Source organism: Vicugna pacos, chromosome 6 (assembly GCF_048564905.1).
Source record: "Vicugna pacos chromosome 6, VicPac4, whole genome shotgun sequence".
NCBI classification, from domain to species: Eukaryota; Metazoa; Chordata; class Mammalia; order Artiodactyla; family Camelidae; genus Vicugna; species Vicugna pacos.
The window spans coordinates 47,027,052-47,052,754 of NC_132992.1; the positions used below are offsets into that span (position 1 = coordinate 47,027,052).

The window sequence follows — 25,703 nt, forward strand, 5'->3', positions numbered from 1 at the left end:
CACAGGATTAAGAGACTGCTCCCAGCTACAATTTGTAATGTCAGACATCCTTTCTAGACTAGACCTGCCAGGGGCAGCCTGCATCCTTCTACAGTAAATCTTCTTTCCTAGAGGAGACACGGTGACTCACTCAGCAATTATTTATTTAATACCCATTCTTCCCTGCTCCTTGTATCAAGGCCTTGGGCACACAGGGATGACAGGCAGGGATCATATCTTCAAGTACCTTGCATTTTTACAGACAGGCAGGAGTGTAAATGACTGCAGTGTGAAGCAGTGTAGCTCCGGTGAAAGACTGGGTAAGGTCCTACGGAAGCTGAGACAGCTTGGCTATTAAGGCTGCACGGGGGGAGGCTTTGCAGAGTAGCAGGCAAGTCTCAAATAACTGTGTGTGACTGAGGCAGAGAAGGAAGAGTGTCTTTGGAGCTGAGCATCCAGCCAGCTTCCCAAAGCTAGATGGCTTATGGAAAAAAAATTTGCAGGCACATCACATTAATAGACACACAGGACATGCTTTGTATAAATAAACAGAGGTTGGGTGGTCTAGTGTGGTGACAGAAGCAGGTATATGTGTATAGACCTTCATTCTGGATATACTGACAGTTCTCTTGGATATTGCAAGGTGTATCAGAGACAGTGTGTCCTAAGCAGTTAACACAGTATTTGTCACATTGGAGGCACCAGAGAAGTGGAGGTTATTTACAGTAGCCTGTGTGTTAGTGAAAGCAGTAGTGGGGGCTGTGTTGGCAGAGTGATTATATGTGGTCCTTTGGAATTACTCCATTAGCCAAGCCGTATCATCATTCTGTGCCTGCCTGATACCAGAAGATAAACTCAGGAATTTCAAAATGTATTTTTCCTGGTGCTTGGAATACTAAGGAAGGATAATGAATATTTCTCTGCATTAGGAAATACACTTAATTTAGTTTTAAAAGGCAAAGGGTCCTAGTTCTCTGCACTTTGTACATCTAGGACCCAACTTTAAAGTCCCTTACAGTACATCTCTGTGGCAGGGTCAAACCTGCCCTCCCACGCCCATCCCTACCTGTAAGTAGATGGTAAGTGCCTTCTAGTGGTGAACGTAAGTTCACAAGATGAACGTAAATAATGTCCTTAAGCTGTCCAGATCCATTCTTTTAAAACAAGCACACAGAGGCTGAGATACTTGAGCGCTGAGTTCTGGCTTTAGTGAAATGGGACTCCTCTTCAGACCAGGATTGGCTCTAATTAAAAGTTCAGGCATTGCCTCTTTAGAAGAAGGAGTAGTCTTTTTAGGAATTAAAAATCTCCTCAATAATTCTTGGAGGGAAAAATCACAACAAAACCACAAACATAAAGGTTCTGGTGTAGCAAGGAACCAATTTTTCTCTGGTCCTTTGTGAAGTACGCATGTATTAGCAGACGGGGACTCTTGAGAAACATCTATCCATTTACACAAAACAAGTACACAGCCTGGGCTTACCCCAGGGCTGTCCTGTCTGAAGAGAGGTAGAAGTGGCCGAGTGTCACAGCCAGTACCCCTCATCCTCAGTCCTTAATAGTGGAATAGTATTTGCAGGTTTTATCAGTAATTTAATCAGGCATATTTTAATTGCAGTTTATTGGTTTATTTTGTTTATTGGTTTATTACATATCTTAATTTTACTTTGAAGTACCTTATTTATAAAGTACCTCGATATTTGAAATGTCAAGTTTATGGGTTGAACTATTTTTATTTTTCCATACAGGCTTTTTGAATTATCTATTTTAAGAAATTTTGTATAGGTATATAAATAATCCGAATAATAATCAAACTGATCTTAATCATATTCTTTGTGTTTTAAAGACGTTTCTATTAGTAAAACCAACCTTAAATTTGAGTACTTGGAATGAGGCTGTATTTAATGACACAGGGACATGTCCATAATCATTTTGTTCAAAACACGTTGTTAGTTTTTTTTTTTTTAATTTGAAAATAGTTTCAGAAATGTTAATCAACTTTTATTCTGTTAATTTTTTGAAAACATTAATCTTAGTCTAAAATAAGTGTCGGGGGGGAGGGCAAGGTGTGCCAGTGTCTCAGGTGGTAAATGGTAAAGAATTTGCCAAAGGCAAAGGATGAGAGCAGAGAAGGAGTTGCTTAGGCTGCCGTAGGCAAGAACAGGCACACAGAGGAGAGGGGCCGGTGTGAGCACCAGGGCAGGCTGTTGGGGCCTCTTATCAGGCAGGGTCACATGGTGCCTGATCAGTTTGTGCACAAGTCTCTGGTTGTAGTGAAGTAAGAAATTTAGGGTCTGTGAAGGGTGGTGGGATTTATAACTCTGATAAGGTGGGCTGAAACTAGCCAGCCTGAGCTGTTGGGGGATTAGGCATTACCTGGGGCTATTAGTTTGTTAGGGGAAACACGCCCAGTAAGGAATATACTTTATCTGTTGAGGAATCCCAGGGAGACATCTAAGAGCCCAGGAAGGGGGTTGTCGGGCTGTGAAGGATGCCTGTTGGCCCCACAGTAAGTACATCAACAGCTTTTATTTTTAAGCAAAAAGTGATAAATCTAGTACGTACTGATTGTCTTAGGTTTACTCATACAGATTTAAGTATATATGTTCTCTCTCTTTGTCTCTCTCTGGCTTTTCTGTGTGAAGATTATTTCTGCTGCAAAAAATGAGAGATGTTAGAATCATGGCAGTGTGTATTCACTGGTCCACATTGCTTTGTGGGAGTAAAGGCAGCCAGGCAACAAGGAATTCATTTGAAAGGAGTATTTTCATTTGTTGATCCTCTTCTCTGGGTTTTCAGATAATTGCTCCATACCATCCAACATTAAACAGTTACAATATTAATATTTAATGACTGAAAGCTTTTATCACATGATGAATTTTGTTTCTGACTACTGCTTAGGGTAATTCTATAGTTTCGTATTCCAGAGATATTTCCATGGGGTGTTGCTTGTTTGTTGATTACCAAACACACTTTTCATGGTTATCTTTCACAACTTTGAGAAAACAGTAATGATGGGAAAGGGAAGGATGTTGGAGTATATTTTAATTTTAGTCGGTAATTTCAGAGAAATCAGGCAAATACAATGAGGCAAAACAATGGGAAAATAATGCCTTAGAAACATCTAAAAAGTGATCATTATTGATTACATTTCTAGGCCTAACATGTTAAAAATGGGACTTTAAATATAGAACTCAGGAAGAATTAATGAAAAGATAATATCTATTGCAATGAAGTTTCAAGATACTGGAAATGGTGCAATAGAGTTTGACAGAAAGTAGTGATAAATGTCATGGAACTGTGTCACAGCAGGAGTTGTGGAGTAAACATGTTGTAGACATTTATAGTTCTGTGACTATATTCTTCCCAAAATTGCAAACAAAATTGAATTGGCTAAATGCATTATGGTGTACATTTACAACAGAATAGTATGTAGCCATTAGGCAAGCTAGTTTTCAATGACATAGGGAAAGGCCTATAAGCATTTTGTTCAAAATACATTGCTAAATTTAAAAAAAAAAGTTGAAAATAGTTTCTAAAATGTGGATCTCTTTTTAAATTCGTAAGGAAAAAGTCTACAGAAATAATTCAGAGTAGTAGCATTTAGTAACAGAATGTTTTATTGATTGGTAGAATAATAATAGATGATTACTTTTACAGTTGCTTTTTGCCTCTGTATATTACCTAAGTTGTCTATAACATTTATTGCTTTGGAAATTAATCAGTGTTATAAATATTTGTATTTAAAATCATCCCCTCACATTTTAAACACGTGCGTGTGACTGGGAACATGATGTTTTTTATCTCTGCATCCTAACACAATGCTTACTGCTTACCATGTAAGAGGATTCCTAAATATTTATTGAAAATAAAAAAGGAAGTATATTTGGAAAAGGAATTGTTATGTCTTCTGAAAAGGAATGCGTACTTGGAGAACAGGACATACAACATCGGCCTAAAGGTGCCTCAAATACTCTCCTGTTTTGGGGTATACACGGTGGCTTTGGCTTTAACTAACTGGAGTTAGCAAATTTGAACACTGGCTTTAGTGAAGTTAAGTTCAAAGTTATTGATGTCAGTGGGTGTGTTCTGCTACTCACTCTTTATTGATTTCCTGGTTTCAGTTCATTGTCTTCATCTCCAAATGAAACAAGGATCCCATACTAGAGTTCACCTTGGAATTCCGACGTATTATAACACAAACACAGAAGAGCCTTCCACGTCAGTGAACTTGGTTATTTTGTGTAGTTTGGCAGTGAAAACTGTGGGTTAAGAGATTCCAATTTTATATGCATTCCTGTATTGTCAATGAAAATAATCTTTAGATTTTACAGTTTCTACTTTACCATGTATCTCTGATATCCCCTTTAGGACCACCTCATTTTCTACCATTTTTTGAAGTTGTCTATTGTTGTTTTTACGTACAGTCCCTTGACTGTGATCTTTCCTTTGTGTCTAGGTTTTTTCAGCCTTTCTCAGGCAGTTGGTACTACAGCAAACATGGTCAGTCTCAGTGGCCCATTCTCATTTTCTGGGACATTGTTTCTTTTGTCTTTAAGCTCTCTTTTCTATGCTGTTTTGTTGCTGTCATTATTTAACTGAAAGTAAGAGTTTAATTCATTAAATGCCAGCTGGCATGATTGTCTATGATTATCGAGATAAAATATGTCTCTGGCTCCTTTCTGCATCCTTTTCTTCTCGTTTTCAGTCCACAGATATTAAACTGGTCGTTAGACACACAAACTCTGAAGCCAAACTGCCTGTGCTTAAGTCCAAATGCTGTCACTAATTAACTGTGTGACCTTGGACAAATTCCTTAACTTCTCTGAGTCTCAATTTCCTCATATGTAAAATGAGCATGTTTACAGTAGGTGTGGTAGGCAGAGTAATGACCCTCTAAAGAGATCCATGTCCACAAATATGCTACCTTTCATGGCAAATGGGATTTTGAAGATGTGATTAAGAATACTGAAGTGGAGAGATAATCTGTGAAAGTGAAATAGGCAAAGAGTCAGAATCAGAGATGTGATGAATGCAGAGGGCCAGGGTGATGGCAACAGATGACAAAGACATGACTGACCACTGATGGCTTTAAGGAATTGAGCCATGAACCGAGAATGGGGGGGTGTCCTCTAGAAGCTGGAAAAAGTAAGAAAAGAATTCCCCTCTCAAGCCTCCAGAAGGAACACCTCGATTTTAGCCCAGTAAGACCAACCCATTTTAAGAATTATAAAATAACTTGAGCTCTTTTAAGCTACCATGTTTATGACAGTTTGTTATAGTAGCAAGAGGATATAGTAGGACTTCTAGGAGAGTTTTGAAAGTTACTATTTGTAAAGCAATTAGTAGAGTATCTTGCTTATAATAGTTACTGTATGCCCTTTGAAAAATATGTATATACTTAAGGAAAGACATATTCAGTGAGTTCTAGAAACTTCATGTGCAGTTAGACAGAAAATATATGTAAAGAATTGTCCCTTTTTTTTCCCAAATGTAAGATACCTTAAGGGAGGCTACAGAAACACATATTTTACAAGGTGCATATATTAATAAGCTGCTGAGGGCTTGGGCATCCAGGTACTGATGAAACAACAGGGCTAGGAATGCAGGGCTCTGTGTAGTTGATTTAATGATGTTCTAGTACTCTTAGATACAGTGTTGTGAACATAATGCTGGTCTCTCAATGGCTAAATGATGAGGGGGGGAAAAAGCCTTCACTAAAACAGCTTTTCAGTTCAGATGACAGAACTTCAGTTCCGAAACACACACTTTAGTTTCAAGGAAAAACCCCAAAAGTATTAGCCTGCATAGAGGTGCTTGAATAGCAAAAGGCCTTGGCCTCTGCATAGGAATTGGAAACTGCACTTGAGAAACTCATAAACACTGCTCCCCTCAGAAGATTCGGTGGCAGGGGACTGTCGCAGCTGGTCCACTTAGGACTGACTTTTCAGGTGTTTTTCTTCAGTGAAGAGGTTGCAGCTGTCACTATAATCGGAGCAGATGGCGGCCATGCTGGCACTTGGAGAGCAGTGCTCCGAGACTCCCTGTCTGCCACTTGGGCTGATTCCGTACTTTTGTGACTCCAATTACTAGACCTTGGCAGCGTCAAACCACATGCCTGACTCTTGGGAACGGGCCTGTTCTCTTTCCTGACTGACTTGAATGATAACCCAGAAACATCGTCATGAAAGATGTCTGAAGCTAAGAGAGAGATTAAAATATTTCCACACCCCCTACAGGTTAGAAAAATTGAAATACTAGGATGGAAGGCATGTATTCTCTTTTGAAAGATGATCAAGGGAATTATCCCTATGTTAACAGAATGCATTGCCTTTTCCAGGTCATCAATAATGGGGGTAGCTGGAAAGCCTGTGGATGGTCATATGTTTTGCAGAAACAACTTATCTGTGTACTTGACCACTAGTACAGTTTGATTTTCAGACAATAGAAGAGAGACATCTGCAGCTCTCCAGTTTTAAAACTAAAAACTAAAAACTAAAAAAAAAAGCAAAACCAAAAAAACACCAAACTCTTGCATTTTAGAGAAAACCTTTGTGTGTCACTAGCTTAAGTACTTCATGTATACTAAGTTCTGGGTTATACATAGTCTTTTAAACCTCATAGTTCTCTGAAATGTACGTTGATTCAGCCGTGTGCTTCAGAGATGGAAACAAGATAAACAGAATGAGTGTTTCAATTTACAGAGCTCAGATTCCTCTGACTCCAAAGCCTGAGCTTATACTTCTGCCTTCTACAGCCTTTTCTGGGCACTATATGATTATCCACAAAATATAAGGCAAATATTTCAAATATGTAGGAAGCACACACACACAGACACACACATGTTTAATCCTGTGAGTCTAGGATTTCAGATTTGCTCTGTGACCTTATCTGTTCTATCTCTGGTTATTGAACTTGACTGTGCACAGCTGCTTTAGTAAATATTAAAAACCCACAGGAAGCACAGAGAAGCGTGCACCACAGAGGGCCCGGCACTGCCTTTATCAGAAGGCCAGAGCAGTAAATCAGTGTAACCGAAATGTACTTTCATCCCAAAGTGCTCCAATCTTAGAAGTTACCTGTAAGATGTAACACATTTATCTTACGGACAAGTTCCTGGTGGATTGCTCCTCAATTCTCCCGATCTGTGTGATTTTCTTCCACCAGGGGGCGCTAGTGCAGCAACAACGGTACTGCAATTCTGGAGGAAAGAGACCTAATTTTCTCCTAATTATGACTCATTTATAGAGATAAGGTGGTGGCACCTGTAGGGACAATTCCTGATAAATCAAAGCTTCCTAAGAGTGTGGTGTTAATTTTAAGGCAGGATAAGATAATTTATGTATACTAAGAATTCTGAAACTTTACCTGTTTACTAGAATATTCTTCCTGCCAGAATGCCTAAGCTGTTACCAAGAGGTAATTTATTTTGTTTCCTGCCTACTACTTTTCTTTTTAATGGAAATTGTTCTTAGAAGAAAGGCAAAAAGTTCTGCTAAAAAGATGAGGCATGTAGTAAAATTAGCTACTTCACAGTAGAAATCGTGTCATTTGGGTAACAGCAATTTTTTAAACTCAAACTTCTTAAAACTCCACAAAGTCAATATTCACCTCGAGTATTATTCCTAAGAAAGCTTAAAATGGAAGCTCCCATTCCAAGTATCTCATTGCACCCCTTGGAATAATCACCAAGTTTCGTTTGTATGTTTTTTATTCCCATACTTATTTGTGTATGTTGTGTCCACCATGCATACATATTATACAATATAAACACTGTATATATTTTAACAACAGACTGATACAGTGTGTATGTGTAATTGTCAGGTTTTTAATTCACTTCATATATCAACATTTTTCCACATGTGAAAATAAATACCTAGTTCATTACTGGAAGTCTGCATTACTGAAATAGCAGAAATAACATAGAGCTAGGTAATAATGATTTTTAAAAAAATTCGTTGTGAAAGCAAGTTCAAAGTAAATTCTTTACGCTTTTAGTCCTAGTATTTGGTTGGCATGCAGTAGTTTATTTGAGTGAACAACTGGACATTTCTGCATTCTTTGTGGTGGAGGAACCCTGCAAGCTATATATCCATCTGAGAGAATGACAGTGCCCATGCACTAAATAGACTGTCGGTCTAGTGGTAGAAACAGTTGCTGATTTCCTTTAGCCTAGCATTTCACAGACTGAGTGAAACATATCAGTTTTAAAATAAATATAAACATGTATCTTGGCAGACACAGATGGTGATACTTCATTCCAGGTCAGTTTTTCTGTTTTATCCTGGCCCTAGAGCAGTGGCCTTCAGATTCTAACCTGCCTATTAATCACTTAAGGATCTTGAATACTCAGTAGGTTTTTAGTCCCTGAGATTCTGCATTTTTAATCAGCTCCCAGGTTATTCTAGCGTGCTTTGACCCCTGGGACCTGAGATTAGAAAAAAGGGTATTACTCACATAGAACAAAGTTTGTTTTAATCAAGGAAATGGCAGGGAGTGAGAATTAGAATGATGTTTTAAGTTCATAAAAGGAATGTTTCCCCCTTTATTTTTTAGCAGTTCACTTGTTGGTGCTTTATATTTGAGTGAATTTTTAATACTATCTTTGAACACAGTTAGGAAAGATACCTAAAGAAAGTAGCGTGGTTAATATTTTACATGAGATATTATTTAACAGCAGTGTATTAGCCAGATTTGGGAGTAAGTAAGAGAAATGAGCTAAAAAACAAAAACAAAAGCAAATGCTGTTGTTGTTACAGTTCCCGTGCCAAGTACCACAGCCCTGCCTGATACGTGTGGAGTTCCATCGCAGCCTTTTTACAGTGGGCAAGCTGTTCGACATACGTAACAGATGGGGTCATAACTTCCCAATTCCATAAACATGGTCTCCACTCCTGGAGGCAGTAATGTACTAAGATGCTTTTTCAATGTGTTTATAGGAGGTGCATTGCTGGCATTTTACAAGTTTTTGAAGCTCAGGGCAGCAATAACTTGTAATGTAGTTTTCAACATAGCTTCAATGTGTTCTTAGGGGTGAGGTACAATAGATAAGCAATACCTTAGTGAGTTATTCTTTCATCCTGTCAGTTGCTCCAGGAACATGAGGCCCCGGCATTTGACTGAATTTGCAGTTGTTTTGGCGTCATTGTTTTCATAGTTTGTCCTTGGTCGGACCATCTTGTCAGGGAGGTTTCGATTACCTCCGGTGAACGGCGTCCCTCTGTCAGACACTCATCACATTGCTCCCAAGATCGGTCGCAGCAGGCTGCTGTCTAAAATCCAGTTAGCCTCACTGGAGACACAGCATCCCCAAAGACAAGAAAAATACGACTCCAGGAGAACATACAGAAAATGCACTTCAGGAGAGAGAGTTATGTTTTAAGTTTCTTCTACGAGCATTATCTTCATCTGTTGAATTCATTGAGACTTTACAAAACATCAGAAATTCTCACAGTTTGTATATCTTTTTTTCCCTCTAACATCTACGAAATAAAATAGTAAGGAGCTTAAAGAAAAAGAGTATTAGAGATCTCTGATTTATTCAAATGACATAGGAAAACTGAAAGGGAGAACTGAAACTGGGAAATTCCTATGAAATACAAAGAGTAGAGGGCCTTTACATCCTGTATAAATAGCCCATACTCATGAAGAAAGGACATTCGCTCTGCAAACTCTTGAAGCCTTTGCTTCAGCATCTTTGTTCAGGTAGTAGAACAGATCACTGTTGCTGTTTTCATCATGATCGACAGGTGCATCCTCCAAATCGCCCTCCTATTGTGTTTCTCCACCGCAGCTCTTTCCATGAACTACAACTTGCTTCGGTACCAACAAAGGAGCAGCAACTTGGCATGTAAGAATCTCCTGCGGCAGATGAATAAATGAAATGTATGTATGTGCAATGAAATACTCAGCTTTTAATGGAATGGAATGCTGTACATGTTACCACATGAATGAACTTTGAAAACATATGCAAAGTTAAATAGGCTAGGCACAAAGAACAAATATTATAAGATTATACTTACATAAATTATCTACTATAGGCAAATTTATAGAGAAAGAATGTAAATGAAGGTTTTCACGGAGCTAGGGAAATGGATCTTTGCTGCTGAATGGGTAGCATTCTGTTTGGGATAATGAAAAATTTTGGAAATAGTGATGGTTTTACAACACTGTGCATATAATGTCACTGAATTATACACCTACATTTGGTTAAAATAGCACTTTTAATGTTACCTATACTTTATCACAATAAAGGAAAAAAAACCACCTTTAAAAAAAAAAGAAAAGGGAAGATGGTGGCGGTGAACGGGGCGGCGGGCGCTTCGAGCTCCGGGACTGCGGCAGCCTCGGGCGCAGTCCTACAGGCCGCGGCCGGCATGTACGAGCAACTCAAGGGCGAGTGGAACCGTAAAAGCCCCAATCTTAGCAAGTGCGGGGAAGAGCTGGGCCGTCTCAAGCTGGTTCTGTTGGAGCTCAATTTCCTGCCAACCACAGGGACCAAACTGACCAAACAGCAGCTCATTCTGGCGCGTGACATACTGGAGATCGGGGCCCAGTGGAGTATCCTACGCAAGGACATCCCCTCCTTCGAGTGGTACATGGCCCAGCTTAAATGCTACTACTTCGATTACAAGGAACAGCTCCCCGGGTCGGCCTACATGCACCAGCTCTTGGGCCTCAACCTTCTCTTCCTGCTGTCCCAGAACCGGGTGGCTGAGTTCCACACAGAGTTGGAGCGGCTACCTGCCAAGGACATCCAGACCAATGTATACATCAAGCGTCCAGTGTCCCTGGAGCAATACCTGATGGAGGGCAGCTACAATAAGGTGTTCCTGGCCAAAGGCAACATCCCTGCTGAGAGCTATACCTTCTTCATCGACATCCTGCTTGACACTATCAGGGACGAGATCGCTGGGTGCATCGAGAAAGCCTGTGAAAAAATCCTCTTCACTGAGGCCACCTGGATCCTCTTCTTCAACACACCCAAAAAGATGACAGACTACGCCAAGAAGCGAGGATGGGTCCTGGGTGTCAACAACTACTACAGCTTTGCCAGCCAGCAGCAAAAGCTGGAAGATACCACCGTCCCATCCACGGAGCTGGCCAAACAGGTCATCGAGTATGCCTGGCAGCTGGAGATGATCGTCTGAGCCTGCCAGGCACTGGGGTGGGCAGGGTTTGCATTATTTAAAGCAGATGCAGTGCAGGGTTTCCTCCAATAAAGGTGGATTGACATTTTCTCTCTTAAAAAAAAAAAAGTGTGTGTGTAGAATATCCAGCTAGTGCAGTTGGTAGTTGATACATATGAATTTTGGTGTCTTCACCTTTCCAATTTCCAAAACTTGATTTCAGGAAACAATGAGACAGTGATAGTAAAATAATTACTGTGATCCAGGAACTCAAAATCTAGTGAGGAAAGGAGGAAAGCAACAAATTGGGATATAGTAATACATTATAGCAAGTGCGCACGCATGTGTATATGTTAGGTGACAGAGAAATCACTTAATTCAGTTTGAAATGGACCTGTTGTTGATGGGGGAAATGAATAGGAAAGCAAAGATATTATTACTACTAATTATTATTATTATCTGGAGATTTAGTTCTGAAAATTCTTCACACCACCTCTACATGTTCATACTTCCCACATAAATACTATTCTGTGTTCCCTAAACATAGCAGTTATGTTTTTGTTCTCTATAATAGCTGATGCACTTTTTTACCTTAGATTACACTTTTATACATGATTGACTTCATGTATTAGATTTAAAGTCATTGACCAGAAAGCTAGATTTTGCTTGTTCTATCATATCCTTGTCCCCACCTTGAATCCTGAATAGACAGTAACGGGCACTGTAAGTGCTCACAGTTAAATAAGGTGTTGTTTCTGACTTTATATATTGTGATGAAGTGCACAAAGAAATGGCATAGTGAATAGACCTGTGATATTATGCGTGTTTCCTGTTGGCAAGCTTCAGTCATATTAACAGAGCACTTTCTCTTGCACTTTATAGAATTGTTCAGGTTAGTGGATTGAGATTAAAATGTATCTTTCTTTAGCTCACAGTACTTACTGGTTCTCCTTGTCTGCAGAACCCAGATGAACACAGTAAATATATGGTAAGACCTATAAAGAGATGATAAAGGCCTTGGGTAAGCATGTTTGGCGAGAATATGGAAAGTTGCGTTTAGACATGTTGAATTACAGATGTCTGTTAAACAGACTAGTCGAGATACCAAAGAGGCATGTATATTTCTGGACAGTTTGGCCTAGAGATGGAGATAAAACTATGGAATTCTTTTTATATTTATAGTAAAGAAGAGGACAAAAGATTGAGATACTACAATTTTAAAAGTAGGGATGAAGAAGAGGAATCAGAAAAGATGACAGTAGGTGGAGTAGGAGGTTTCCCAAGAGAATGTAAAGTTCTGGAAACCAGATTAAAAAAATATATCAAGGAGATGGCAGTAATCACCTGTGTTGAATACTGATTATTGGTCAAATGACATGTGTAATGAGAGGGATAAACATTGGATTTCACAGCATGAAGGTTATTGATGGTATTAACAACAAGACTTTTAATCATATAATGAGGACAAAAGCATAATTAGAGTTTGGCTAAAAGAAAAAAGGGGGGGAAAGGAGAGAGGGAGAAGGTGTGCACTATGGCTGCCATCACAAAGTACCACAGATGCGGTGGCTTAACCAACAGGAACTGATTTTTTTTTTCAGTTCTGGAGCCTAGAAAGCCCAACACAAGGTGTTAGCAGGGTTGGCTTCATTAGGCTTCTTTCCTTGGCTGGTTGATGGCTGGCTGTCTTCTCCCTTTGTCTTCACATGTCTTTCTCTCCCTGTGTCTGTGTCCTAATTTCCTCCTCTTAGAAGGACACCAGTCATCCTGGAATAGGGCCAACCCCAACCACCTCATTTGAACTGACTTACCTTTTGAAAGACACTATCTCCAAATACAGCCACATTCTTAGATACTGGGGATTATGACTTCGACATGAGTTTTGGAGGAAATGTCAGCCCATAACACATAGCTCCTTTCTTCAGCTCCCCAAACCTTATGTCTGTCTCATGTGCAAAATGTATTCACCCTATACCAGCAGTCCCAGGAGTCCAAACCTATTCCAGCATCAAGTCTAAATCCAAAATCTCATCTGAATAGAGTCGCTATATATATATTTAATCTGCTATAGTTGAGAATCAAGGTATGATTCATTCTGAGGCAAAGTTCTATTCCAGCTGTAAACCCATGAAAGCAGACAAGTTACCTGTTTCCAAAATACAATGGTGGGACAGGCATAGGATAGATATTCCCATTCTGAAAGGGAGAAATTGGAAAGAAGAAAAGATCCTGGATCCCAAGCAAGTCTGAAACCTAGCAGGGACAATATATTAGATTGCAAGGCTTGAAAATAATTCTCCTTGGCTCAATCCTCTGTCCACCGGGCCCACTGGGCTGGCAGCTCTACCTTACATGCCCACCAGTGTGATGGCCCGCCTCCTAATTTTAAGTTACTTAATCTTCAAAGACCCTAAGTACCCTATCTTCAATTACAGTGGCATTATGAGGTATGAGGATTAGGGAGCACACACAGCACTCAGACCACAAAAGATACTATAGCCAGTTCTTTTCAGGATTAATTTTCAAAGGTCAGCAAGGATATAAACAGTAGCTGATAGAGAAAAGTGAGTGAAATAATATGATGTTTCTACAATCATACAATGAATGATCCACTAGAGGATCTTGATGTTGTAGGAGAGAGGGGAGAAATTGCTAGAATAATATCCATAAGTATGCAAGAGGGGATGGACCAAGTATGACACTGGAGGACTTGGCTTTAGATGGAAACACAAACAGAGGGGACAGGCAAAGATATTAGTAGGTGGTTGATGTGAGATGGAAGTATGTGTGAGTTCTCTTCTGATCTCTTTTTTTCTTTCAGTAAAGTAAAAGAGAAGGTCATCAACTCTGAGCCTGACAAACAGGGAGTGAGGAGAGTTGGTTTTTTCTTTTTGTTTGTTTGTTAGGTTTTTTTTTTTCCTTCAGTTTTTAAGTTTTTCTCTGTATGGCAAAGCAAGAAAGGGGCAGATGAGACCAGGTTATTTCCAAGGGGGTGATTTTAATAATTGACTATATAGTTGAAGCTGTGTAAGAGGAGGGGAAAGACATACAGGAGACATAAAGGATAGGGAAATGAAATAGAGGTCCTCACAGTGTCAAGAGATGGTTGGAGTCCATGTTTCAAAGAATGTAACCTGAGAGTAGAGGACACTGATGATCAATGAATCACCTTTTGGAAACCTAGATCACAATAAGTAATACTAGTTGTGGCAATTGAATGTTACTGCTCCTTCATGTGTAGCTACTGTATTTAATGTAGTTCAATGAATATTTAGAAATATTTTGATAGTTGATTATATGTTTAGTATAATTATTTTAGTTATCTATGCAGGCTTAGAAATTACTACAAACTCAGTGATTTAAAATAGCATTCGTTTATCAGGGAACTGTTTCTGTAGGTCACAAGTCCTAGGACTGCGTAGCTGAGTTCTGTAGAACTCACTGAAATCATGATATTGGCTGGTTGCATTTTCAACTGAAGACTCAACTAGGCAAGGATCTAATTCCACCTTCCCTTGGGTTGTTGATGGATTTCGTTCATTGTAGAAGGTTTCTTGACAGTCTTTTTGTTCATTTTTCAGGGCCAGCAGTAGAGTCTCTACACCAAATCTCTGACTTCTAGACCATCTTTTAAATGACTTTCCTAATTAGATCAGGGCCAGAAGAATAATACCCTCTAGATTAATTTAAAGTAAACCCATTAGGGTGCTTAATTGCATGCAAAAAAAAAATCCTTTACTTTTCCATTTTCTATTCATTAGATGCAAATTACAGGTACTGCCTGAATTATAAAAGGGTGTGACTCGTGACTGAGGTGGTGGTGGTTACCTTGGGCTATATCCACCACAATAATGAATATGTTGAATGAATACTGTTTAATTAAAGATACTTTTTCAAGAGTTTTGCTTTCACTGACAGAAGATTAATTGCCATGAGAATCACCCTGCTACTGTAAAATACTAGAACACTGGGGAAATGGGGCCTGTTTTCAGACATTGGAAACAGGCAGCATAGATCTATGATTCACAAGAGAAGAGAAATAGCAACATGTTACCTGTGATACTGAGCTTACTATCTAGGAAGTTTCCATCCATGCCACAGAAAATGGCAGGGGGAACCCTAACATAACTCAGTTGAGTTGGGAAGATACTGATGTTGGTAGAGACAAAAGTGGCTGTAATTTTCAGGGGAGAATTCTAGAAGTGGAGAAGACTGATGATTGATTGACAAGGGGAGACAGAAGGGAAGAAAAGAGTGGAGAGAGGGCCATGGAGACCTGCAAAAGAATCCCATCAAGTATTTGACAAAGTGTTGACCAGCCTTCCAAGGAGGTTGGGGATGAACTACTGGAAAGTGATAGCACAACAATTACTGGAGATGACATAGGGCTAAAAATTGACATTCACATCACCAGAATAAAAATACTTCCAAATACACAGGGCAGTGTGTAGAGTGGTTGAAACAGTCACATCTTAGTTACTAGACTAAACTAACCCCAGAGTAAAATCTGCTCTGAGACTGTCCAAGCTGAAATTAAGCATCAAAAGGAAGAAAGTGAAAGAATGTAAGCTAATTGTGTGATAGAACAACATTCAATAATCTTTAAAAAAAAAATAAGAAAATCCAGCATTCATCAACACATGACTTAACTAACATATAGTCAACATTACTAGGCATACAAAGAAGTAGAAAACTATGAGCCATCATCAGGAGACAAACCCATCATTAGAAACAGACATTGAAAAATCAAAGATGGAATTAGTAGACAAGGATTTTAAAAGCGCAGTTATAAATCAAATGTGTCTAAGGATTTAAAGTAAAATACGAACTTGAAGGAATATGCTGTTTCCTATTTCCTTTCTCGACCTAACAGCATTCTCTTACCAGTTTTTCTGCACCTCTCTAGGTCTAATTTATTTCAGTAGCAGCAGTTGATTCCACTGTTGAGTTGTTCACAACACTCTCCGAAACATCATGGCTTAGCTGAGAGGCAACAATATCAGTAGGCCAAATGAGCCGAATTATGGATCAAGTCATATAGTAACACTGAGTTAAGCTTATTTCACATGGCAGTCTACAGGACAATATTTGCTTCTCAAAAAAGTTAATAGCATGGAAAGTAAAAATTGAAGGCTATAGAATAAAAGAAACTAGAGATACAACTCAAAGAAGTGGTTGACAATCCAACTATAAAAAGAGCTGTGTGAAAGTTGGGAAAATGTGAATATGGACTATATATTAGATGATATTAAGAGACTTAAACTAAAAAAAAAACTTACATGTGAAAAGGGTGTGTGTGTGTATGTGTGTGTGTATGTATGTATATATATATAAAGACTTGTCAACATGTTATATACTTAAGGTATTTATGGATGAAATGTCATTAAATCCTAGATTTGCTGAGAGGATTCAGCCATAAAGGGACCATAAAGAGGTCCCTTTAAAAAAAAAAAGTGGTCCCATAAAGCCATAAAGGGGTAAAGATACAGTATAAGAAAATTGTTAATAATTGTTGAACCTGGTTAATATAGGTACCTGGGGTTCATTGTATGCCTATCTACTTTGTGTATGTTTATTCATTTCCCAAACAAAATACTACAAAGGGATGTTTTGGATAACGTGCCCATTTTCCTAAAATTTTAATTTATTTGACATCATTTATTTGACATCATTTCTAGTTTTTCTTAAAGCTGTGAGTCCAGAGGGCCTTGTAGTTTAAACCCTATTCATAGCATCCTACTGTTAATCTAGCAAGTATTGTAAACAGATCTTATTGTCTTATAGAAGACTTTTTGCAAACTGCTGATAACTGTTTTAGCCATTGTAGGCAAGCCATGCCAAAATCTCATTAGCTAAACATTTTTTTAAAGGTTTTGATTCTACCTTTTTAGATTTGACTCAAGTATATTTTAAAAGAAGAAAACTACATTATTAAAAGCTTTACTGTTTGGTCCCAAGTTTTTAAAATTTTCTCAATCTTTTTTTTGAAAGAAATGGGCTGAGTGATAATGCTTTCCTATTTCTAAAATGGTTGGCCCTGTTCCTTTAGAATTCAGGGTCTACTGACTATTTTTTTAACGCACAAAGTTTGACTCCTTGTTTGGATCAACATGGGATGCAAGTTGGTGATGGGGGACTCAACACTGATTTACATTCTTTCCTTCCATGTAGCATGGGGACAAGCCCTGAGATGTTGTGAAGGCTCAGAGGGGAAGTTTTAGAGGCCAGGTCTGCAAGCGGCATGTATCACTTGTGCCCGCATTCTATTCACCACACATCAGTCTTATCCCACCCAACTGCAAGAGAGTCTGGAAAATTTAATGTTCTGTATGCTAGAATCAGCTATGAGATTTATTGAACCCCAAATACTTTCTTTGCCAAAAGAAGCATTCGGTTTAATAAGTACTTTCATATGTTTACACTTATAAACAATCCATTTAGCTTAATTTAAGCTATCAAAAGATAAACTTTCATAACAGAAGTATGAGTGGAAAGCTTAATTTCATGAATTTGATTGGCAGTAAATGCTTCTGAGCCATACGCCAGAATTAAATTCCACCATTCATCCATTCATAAAAGATTTATTGAGTGCCTAACATAAGGTACTGCACTAGGCACTAGAAATGCCAATCAGAGATCCTGATAAGTAAGATCTCTTCTGTGAGAGAGAAGAAGAAAGGATGCAGGTAGTCACCCTGGAGTGAGCACTGAGAACAGGTGAAGGAATACCGACTTCAATATGGGGGCAGGGGGGTGGGGTTAAGCAAATTTCAAAAAAAGTGAGGTGATTATTTCAACTGAACCAAATGTACAAGAAACGAGGAGCTAAAGGGATTAGCCAGATGAAATTGGGGTTTTTACGTGTGCCCCAAGCCCAGGCTAAGGGAGTGGCATGTGTGAAGACTCAGATGTCTGAGCATTTGATAAACTATAAGGGCTCAGTGTTTCTGGAGTCTAGAGTACATAGGAGAAAAAGCAAGAGATGGGACTGGAGAGAAAGTAAAGCCAGCTGGTTAACTGTTTATTAGGAGGAGTTTGACTTTAACCTGATGTAAATAAGGGACAGACTTAAGTTATGGGTAACATTAGCTGTTTTCTAAAATTTTAATGTATTTTGTAGAATCTCGTTGAGCCTGTGCCTTAAAAGGGTCTTGTCATTAAGAATTTTTTGATAGCATTCTGTTAAATATCACACTTTCGTTACATGTCAGACCTTGTTTTCTTAGAGAAAGCATACGTTAGACTGTTTACCTCTTTCCAACAAGTTTTTAAAGATTAGGGCTCTGCCTGTTCCTTAACAAAGGGAAGCAGAATACAGCATTTGTTAAATGAAAGTGATTCTACAAATATCATTTTGGTTTCTCTGAAATAATTGAATGCTGGTCCTTTACTAGTATTTTTCATTCAGATTTTTCTGTTGAGGTCAAGGTGTTGAAAGTAACTTGGTACAAAGCAAGCAATATAACTTTATATGGGCCTTTCTTTGTAATAGTTCAGATAATGTAAGTAATGACTTTCTTTTAGATTCTATTTTATAGAATTTTGAATTTTTAACATGGTCTTGTAAATGTAGATATGCTGTTATTACTTTTCCTGTATTTTCTTAATCTGCACATAGATAACATACACACAGATATGAACATCTATGTATAAATGTACATATAGTGAGCTTTTCTATTTCAGATTTCAAAATATCACAGTCTATTAAATATGCTTTAAGTTGTCACTAATACTGCTGGACTTACAGATATTTGAGATTACAAGTTATGAAACCAATATAATTAGAAAATAGAAAATACCATTTATGAGACTATATAGTAAAATGTTTAATTTTGACATACTTGAATGATTGTTACTGCTTACTTTCAAGTACAAGCAGTCTTAAATAGGCCAAAAATTTCAGAAATTCAGTGTTACCATATACTAAAGACATAAGTTTGTTATCTGTTGAATGATGCTGAATATTTTGTTCTAACAAAGCTTTCAAAACATTTGAGATGAGTGCCAAAATATGCTAATATCAATTTAGATGGGATGTTACATTTAAAAATATTTTTCATAATATAGTATAATTATGAAAATCAGATAAGCTGAAATTATACTTGATTTATATCTTTGAGACATTTATAATAAAATTACTGCATGTAATATGTTCTTATATTAAATATGAACAATATACATGCATATACAGACATGTGAATTTTTAACAAAGGGCAAAGTTTACATTACTGTTTTGTAACCTTTTTTAAAAATATTCAGTGGTCTACAGAAATTTGTGATCATGACAATCAATATTAATCTACCACTTCATTTTATTGATCAAAAAGGATCCAATTTTATGAGGGTGACTAATTCAGTTAATCTGTTTTCATGTAATAACCAAGTGATGGTTGAGCCTTATTCTCTTTCTCTACTCTCCGTTCCAAAATTAACGCATGAACATATTTAAATACAAGTTTCCAGTAGTCTCTCATTGCCTGCTAAATATAATTCAGACTTGAGACCTTGCCATTAAACAACAAAAAGGGCAGTTTATATTACCTTTGTCTTACTATTTATAACTCAGTTGACTGTATGCTTAGTATGTGCTGGAACAAATAATTTTGTGTACTTACTTTAATCCTAAAAAAAAATCTATGGAAAATTCACTCTACAAAATAACCCACCTATATTAAAACCTCAACTTTTTAAATCGGAATTTTATATAAGTGATTAGGACAAGAATACTTGCTGTAGACCTTTGAGACCATATTCTGAAATAAGAACTATTCCACATCCACATGCATACTAAATACTCTACAAATGATATGCCCTGGTTTCAGATCTCAATAGCCAGTTCTTTCCCACTTTAAGGAATCGCTGGCAATGTTTTTACCAGTAAGATTAATAGAGCGTTATCTATGCTTCCAAAACCACTTTGTTGTGATCCACAAAAATCTGTGTTTGGCCACTTTCTACCTTCCCTCGATTACTGAACTGGAAATGGTTAAAATTATCTAACATATACATCCTATGTAGGCCTATTCTCCATTCAGTATACCCTGGGATGTTTTAGTTGTATGTAACATTGCCTTGGCACATACGGTAAAAGTTAGCTTGGCCTAATTCTAAGGGATGAAGGCAAAACACTCCTGTGACTTCCACACGAGAATCCATAAATCAAGGAAAGGAAAATTTAATTTCTGGTAATACAATTTACTTGTTCACACTGCGGATTGGTTCTTCTCCTTTTGAAGTAAATATTTCCTGTCCTCATGAGTGTGCTTCTGCCAGTCCATTCTCTGCTACAATCAGGGTTCTGTGTGAACGGGCAATGAGAGTGGCGTTTTAAATTCTGCCTGGAAGAGACGATCATTTCTTTTTTGGAATCTAAGTTGAAATCCGATTGCGTGTTTCCTTGGGCCATCCCATTTCTTGGCACTAAACTTCCCTTTGACAGTGATAAATCAGGGGGTGTAAATTTTAACCCCTTCCTGTCCAATTTAATGAAAAGTGCAGTCATTAAAACCCCTGTTTTGCAGATAAATAAATCGGTGTTTACAACAACAAATAACTGTTTTCCCCCAAGGCAAAACAGCAAGTAAAAAATAGATTGTAACCTGGGAATCCCATTCTAAGTCCAGTTCTTTTTGTGCTACAAAAAATATGACCCTGTCTAGCATCCACTTTTCCATTATTGAACACTGAGGACAAAACAGATCCTCCTGTTTAAAGACTTAATGTCAACTGAATTTCAGGGATTAATGTTTCGCCTATTCAGAGGAAATTAAAGAGGCCCTTGGCTTCAGGCTCAGTGATTTCTTCTGATTTGCTTTCAAATATGATACTGCAGTGGTTAGACTAAGGACTCATTTCTTGGGACCAAACCCTTGAGCCTTCGCCCAGTTCTAGGAAAAAAACTGGAATAATTTTTTTATTTGCATTTAATACAATGTACTAGAATATATATGATGAGACTATAATACATGACAAGATATAAAGCAAAGAAGAAATTTTAAAAATGTTACTAATTTCAAATGTGTAAACTGTCTCAATACTCGCTGGGTCCCCAAATTCCTTAATTCTTGTGGATTGTTTTGCTACTCTGCTCTTACTTTTCATGCATTCATTCAATGAGCATTAATGGAATACTTGGAATTCTGGCATTGAACATCAGACTTTACTACACAAGAGATGGAAACGGGTCTCAGTACATAAACCCTTCAAGCACCCATATTCTATCTACTCGTAAAAAATGCTAGTCCTAAGTTGAGATTTCCTCATACTTGCCTGCCTGCCTAATACCTGCTGGGACATAAGTGATTATCTAGCTTTGCTCCTCTGGAATGTTGTATCCTGCAACTCTGAAGCTTTGTCCCACTGCTAATTCTCTTTCCTTTTTTAGAAAAAGAGCCAGACTAACCTCTAAGTTTAATCTATATGAATTTGGTTTTTTGGCATGTGTTCAATTACATGTCCATGTCACATCAAGTTACTAGTTCCTTAAAATCCAGTTCAAGTATCAAGTTCTCACCATTTTAATATCAAGAAATTACCTTCCTTTTAAATCAAAGGAAAAAGTTCAGTATTATGTTAGGGTGTTGTAGGTTCCCCCCAAATCTCATGTGAGTGATTAAAATCGTCAGCCTCTCTGATTAGGTTATATAAAATATTTTAGACTAAGGAAACCATAGAGAAAGGATATAAAAACCTTAAAATTAGGGTGTGGTACAGCCTGTTAACTGTACAGTCACATATATTTAATGAGATTGATTAAAAGTAGTCTTAGGACTTTATCCATGATCTTCATGTGTATAAGGAAAACAAGTGAAAAACTCATATGCACATTTTAGTATATATCCAGTGACCTCATTTCTATTCCTGGATTTTCTGTTGAATCTCTGTATCAAGTCTCTTAACCTCTTAAGTTTCTTCTTCCGTCTGTAAAATGAGGGTAATAATAACTACCTCCCACATCACAGAAAAAGCAGATTAATGAGATGTCTAAGGAATATGTTAGCTATTTAGAAAATGTGTCAAGGAAAGGTACATTTTATAAAAGCATCTTTAAAAGGTGGCATTTCCTATGGAATAATGGAAAGACTCCTTTACTGAAAATAGAAAGTTTTTGAGAAAATGCTTAAAATAAAACTACTCTTTACAAGAGTATCTTAACGTGTTTATATTTTATCTGATATCTGATTATTGATATTGATAAGGTCAGTGTTTTAAAAACTGTTGAGGGTTACACAAAATCACTGAAAAGGAGACAATGTTACATGAATGAAGGCTTGAATGAATGAATGAGCAAGTAAGGACTGATGAGATGGAATGAGTAGTAGGGTCAAAGAGTGTAGAAGAGTGGTGATTGTTACTTAAAATAACCAGTCCCAATGACCCACCATGATGAGAGTGTGCTCTAGGGAAAAAAAGGGGATTACATGGACACTGAAGATGCCCTTTGTGCTTTAGAGTGCAAGCAGCTCTTCTGTGGGAACTTCTGAGGATGGAGAGGCCACTTCATACTCCAAAGGTGATTGTCAACCATTCATTACACTGTGAATACTCAGGAACTATAGCTTAACAGAGACAGCGGCCACTGAGGTCCCAAGGAAGGCAGCCAAACCTCAGCAGTAATAACAGAGACTGCAACATTGGAAGCCAAGTGCACCCTGGGGAAAGAGCTGAGGTCCTGGAAATCCAAAATGTATTTTCATTTTGATGTTTCGTTTGCATACACCTGCTGATGAATCCCTGGGGCGTCTGGATGTATGTGATTTATTTTTAACCGTATAATTATTAATTGAGAATTTTCATAGGATTGAAGAGAAAGTTGCATCATCAATATAAATAACCATTGTTCATAATTAACATGTTAAAAGAAATGACCAAATAAAACCTAAATGGATATTTATTGGACAGAACTATGGATTCAATAGTTATTTGGAAAACATTTATGTAGCTCTTACTGTTGGGTATTGAGCTAGGTTTTTAGGAGCCCTCAATCTGTTTACAGTTTGAGAAGAAAAGGCCAATTGAGAGGAAATAACGATAACATTATGTGATAATTACCATGTTAAATATATGTGATCAGTGTTATGGAAGAGAGAAAAGTTTGCCAAGAGACTTTGGAAAGCATGCAGAAGCTTAAAGACACCTACAAAAGTTGGTATTTTTAGATGGTAAGGTACATGGGACCACAGGGGTGAGATTAAGAGGCAGAATGAATTTATATCTTGATGAGCCTTGTATATTTTCCTTGCTAGGTAATTGGGAGCCACCAAATGATCAGGTTTGCACTTTTTAGAGTGACTCTACTTTAAGAATTAAATAAGAAATCTGTACTACTTTGCTGTTGCTACTGTAATATATTATTAGAAATACATATATTGTAGTAATCACATTTAGTGCCTTTAAACAATATAAATGTGTCGTCTTACGGTCCTGGAGGTCAGAGTCCAATACCAGCTTCACTGGGCCGAAGTCCAGGTGCTGGTACCTGCTGGGGTCTCTGTGGGTTGACTCCATTTCCTTGCCTCTTTCAGCTTCTAGTGGCTCCATCTGTTGCTTGGTCTGTGCTTATTTCCTCTCTTAAAGTGCATGGCTCTAATCTCTGCTCATTTGACAGTCTCCGGTTCCCAGTTAAACCTCCCACTGCCATCTTCCTATAGGGACACTTGTGATTACGTTTATGGTATGTCCATATATTCTGAGATTATTTCCCCATTCAAAATCCTTAAAATAGTCATGTTTGCAAAATCAAAATCCATGTTGCCTTATAATATACACGGTTTCCAGGGCATAGGACTCGATACCTTTGTAGGCCATTATTCAGCCTACCCTAGGGCCTATTTCAATTACAAGGAACCCCTCTCACATGTCCTACTGCAAACATACATGTGCATGCACACACACATATGCAACAAAAAATAAACCAAAAACCCATCGGGACGGGTGTCTGCACTAAGTCAACGGTCATGGTGGGTTTGGTGAGTGAGTGGTTGTGTAGAGTGTAGAAAATGGAAAGTTAGAGTTGAAATCTGGATTTAGGGATTGTGTAACAAAACATATGATAGTGCAATTAATCAAAATGAGGAATTTTACTCAAAAATGGAACCAGATATGTGTGTGTGTGTGTATAAACAAAACTATGGTATAGCTAGGCATTCAGATTCTCTGTATGCTGGTCTGTGGTCATTTCTTTTAAAACGATTTCTCCAACAAATGTATATATTGAACAATCGCTCCCACCATAACAGCTCCATTCTATACTGGTAATCATGGAGGAAATATTTCTGACTGCTCTGTCTCCATGGAATACAGTTCTGTGTTCTGAAAAGAATAGTAATTAATTTCAGATCAATGTATTTGAACTAAGTGAATGCTCTCAATGCTAGTATAAGTTATGAACTATAAAATGCTTAGGTTGTGGATTTTTACTATTAAATTTAAATTATAATTACTATTTTAAATTTTTATGTGCTGCTGCTTTATATTTTATAACAGGCCAAGGCCCAAAGATGAATTACTACATTTCAAAAAAAAAAAAAAAACCTAATCACTTCATAGCAGAAAACCAGTAATACCAAATTTAATGTGATTTTTTTCCTCAACTCAGTCATTCCCCAATAACACTTTTCATATTTTTGTTTGGTAAAAAATACAGCTATAGCGTAAGTTTGTAAATAATAAGATGCCAGAGGTTTGTGGTTTTGAAAAGTAATCATTTTAAAGCAGAAACCAATATGATACAGTGTAAGTTTCTTTTTTCTGGTAAAAATATAAACCAAATACTGTTTCTTATGTGTGGTTTAATACGAAGTATTTATAGATACTTGCCTCTTGTAATTCTATAATGTTTTAATCTGTAGAGGTTAATTTGGATTTTCTTATAATCTTTGAATTTTTATAGAGAATTATTGTCTAGGAAAGAAAATAGTCTTCATAATTTCAAGTACACTAGAAAACAAATCCAAGTGGAATATATATAAATGAAAAAATCCATGCATTTCTTTCCCCATAAAAATCTTCCTATTTTTCTTACCTCTTTGATAAGTCTGAACTAAAATCTGTGTTGAATTATCTCAGTTCAAGAGTTCTACATAGCTAACTTGAACCATATTTTATACAGTCCAAATTAAGGCATGTGATTCAAACCACCATTTATGATAGAAAAGAATATTTGAAACCATTAGCTACTGGGAATGAAATGGCAAACATACAATTACTTTTTTTTTTGACAGAAATCTTGTAAGCTGTAACTTGGCCTCAATAGTCTTACCTGTCAAAGAAATGATCATATGGAATTCATTAGCTTCCCTAAGTTTGACTGTTTTAGATACCTCATGTAAGTTGAATCATGCAGTATTCATCCTTCTGTGTTTGGCTTATTTCACTTAACATGGGTGTACTTTGAGACATTATACTATCACATATGTCATGATTTCCTTCTTTTTGAAGCTGAATAATATTCTATTGTATGTATATGCCATATTTTCTTTATTCGCTCATCCATCAGCATCCATCCCACATCTGGACTATTTTGAAAAATGCTGCATGAACACGGGAATATAAGTATTTCTTTGAGATCCTGATTTCAATTCTTTTGGATAAATG

The 25,703-nt window shown here is 37.4% G+C and overlaps 1 protein-coding gene across 1 annotated transcript; it reads left to right on the forward strand.

The window, feature by feature from the left end:
• The first annotated feature begins 10,256 nt into the window (after nucleotides 1–10,256).
• LOC102525159 (26S proteasome non-ATPase regulatory subunit 8) lies at nucleotides 10,257–11,219 on the forward strand. Its single transcript, XM_072962972.1, has one exon. It carries the CDS (start codon nucleotides 10,272–10,274, stop codon nucleotides 11,127–11,129), a length of 858 nt encoding a protein of 285 aa, XP_072819073.1. The 5' UTR covers nucleotides 10,257–10,271; the 3' UTR covers nucleotides 11,130–11,219.
• The last annotated feature ends 14,484 nt before the right edge of the window (nucleotides 11,220–25,703 follow it).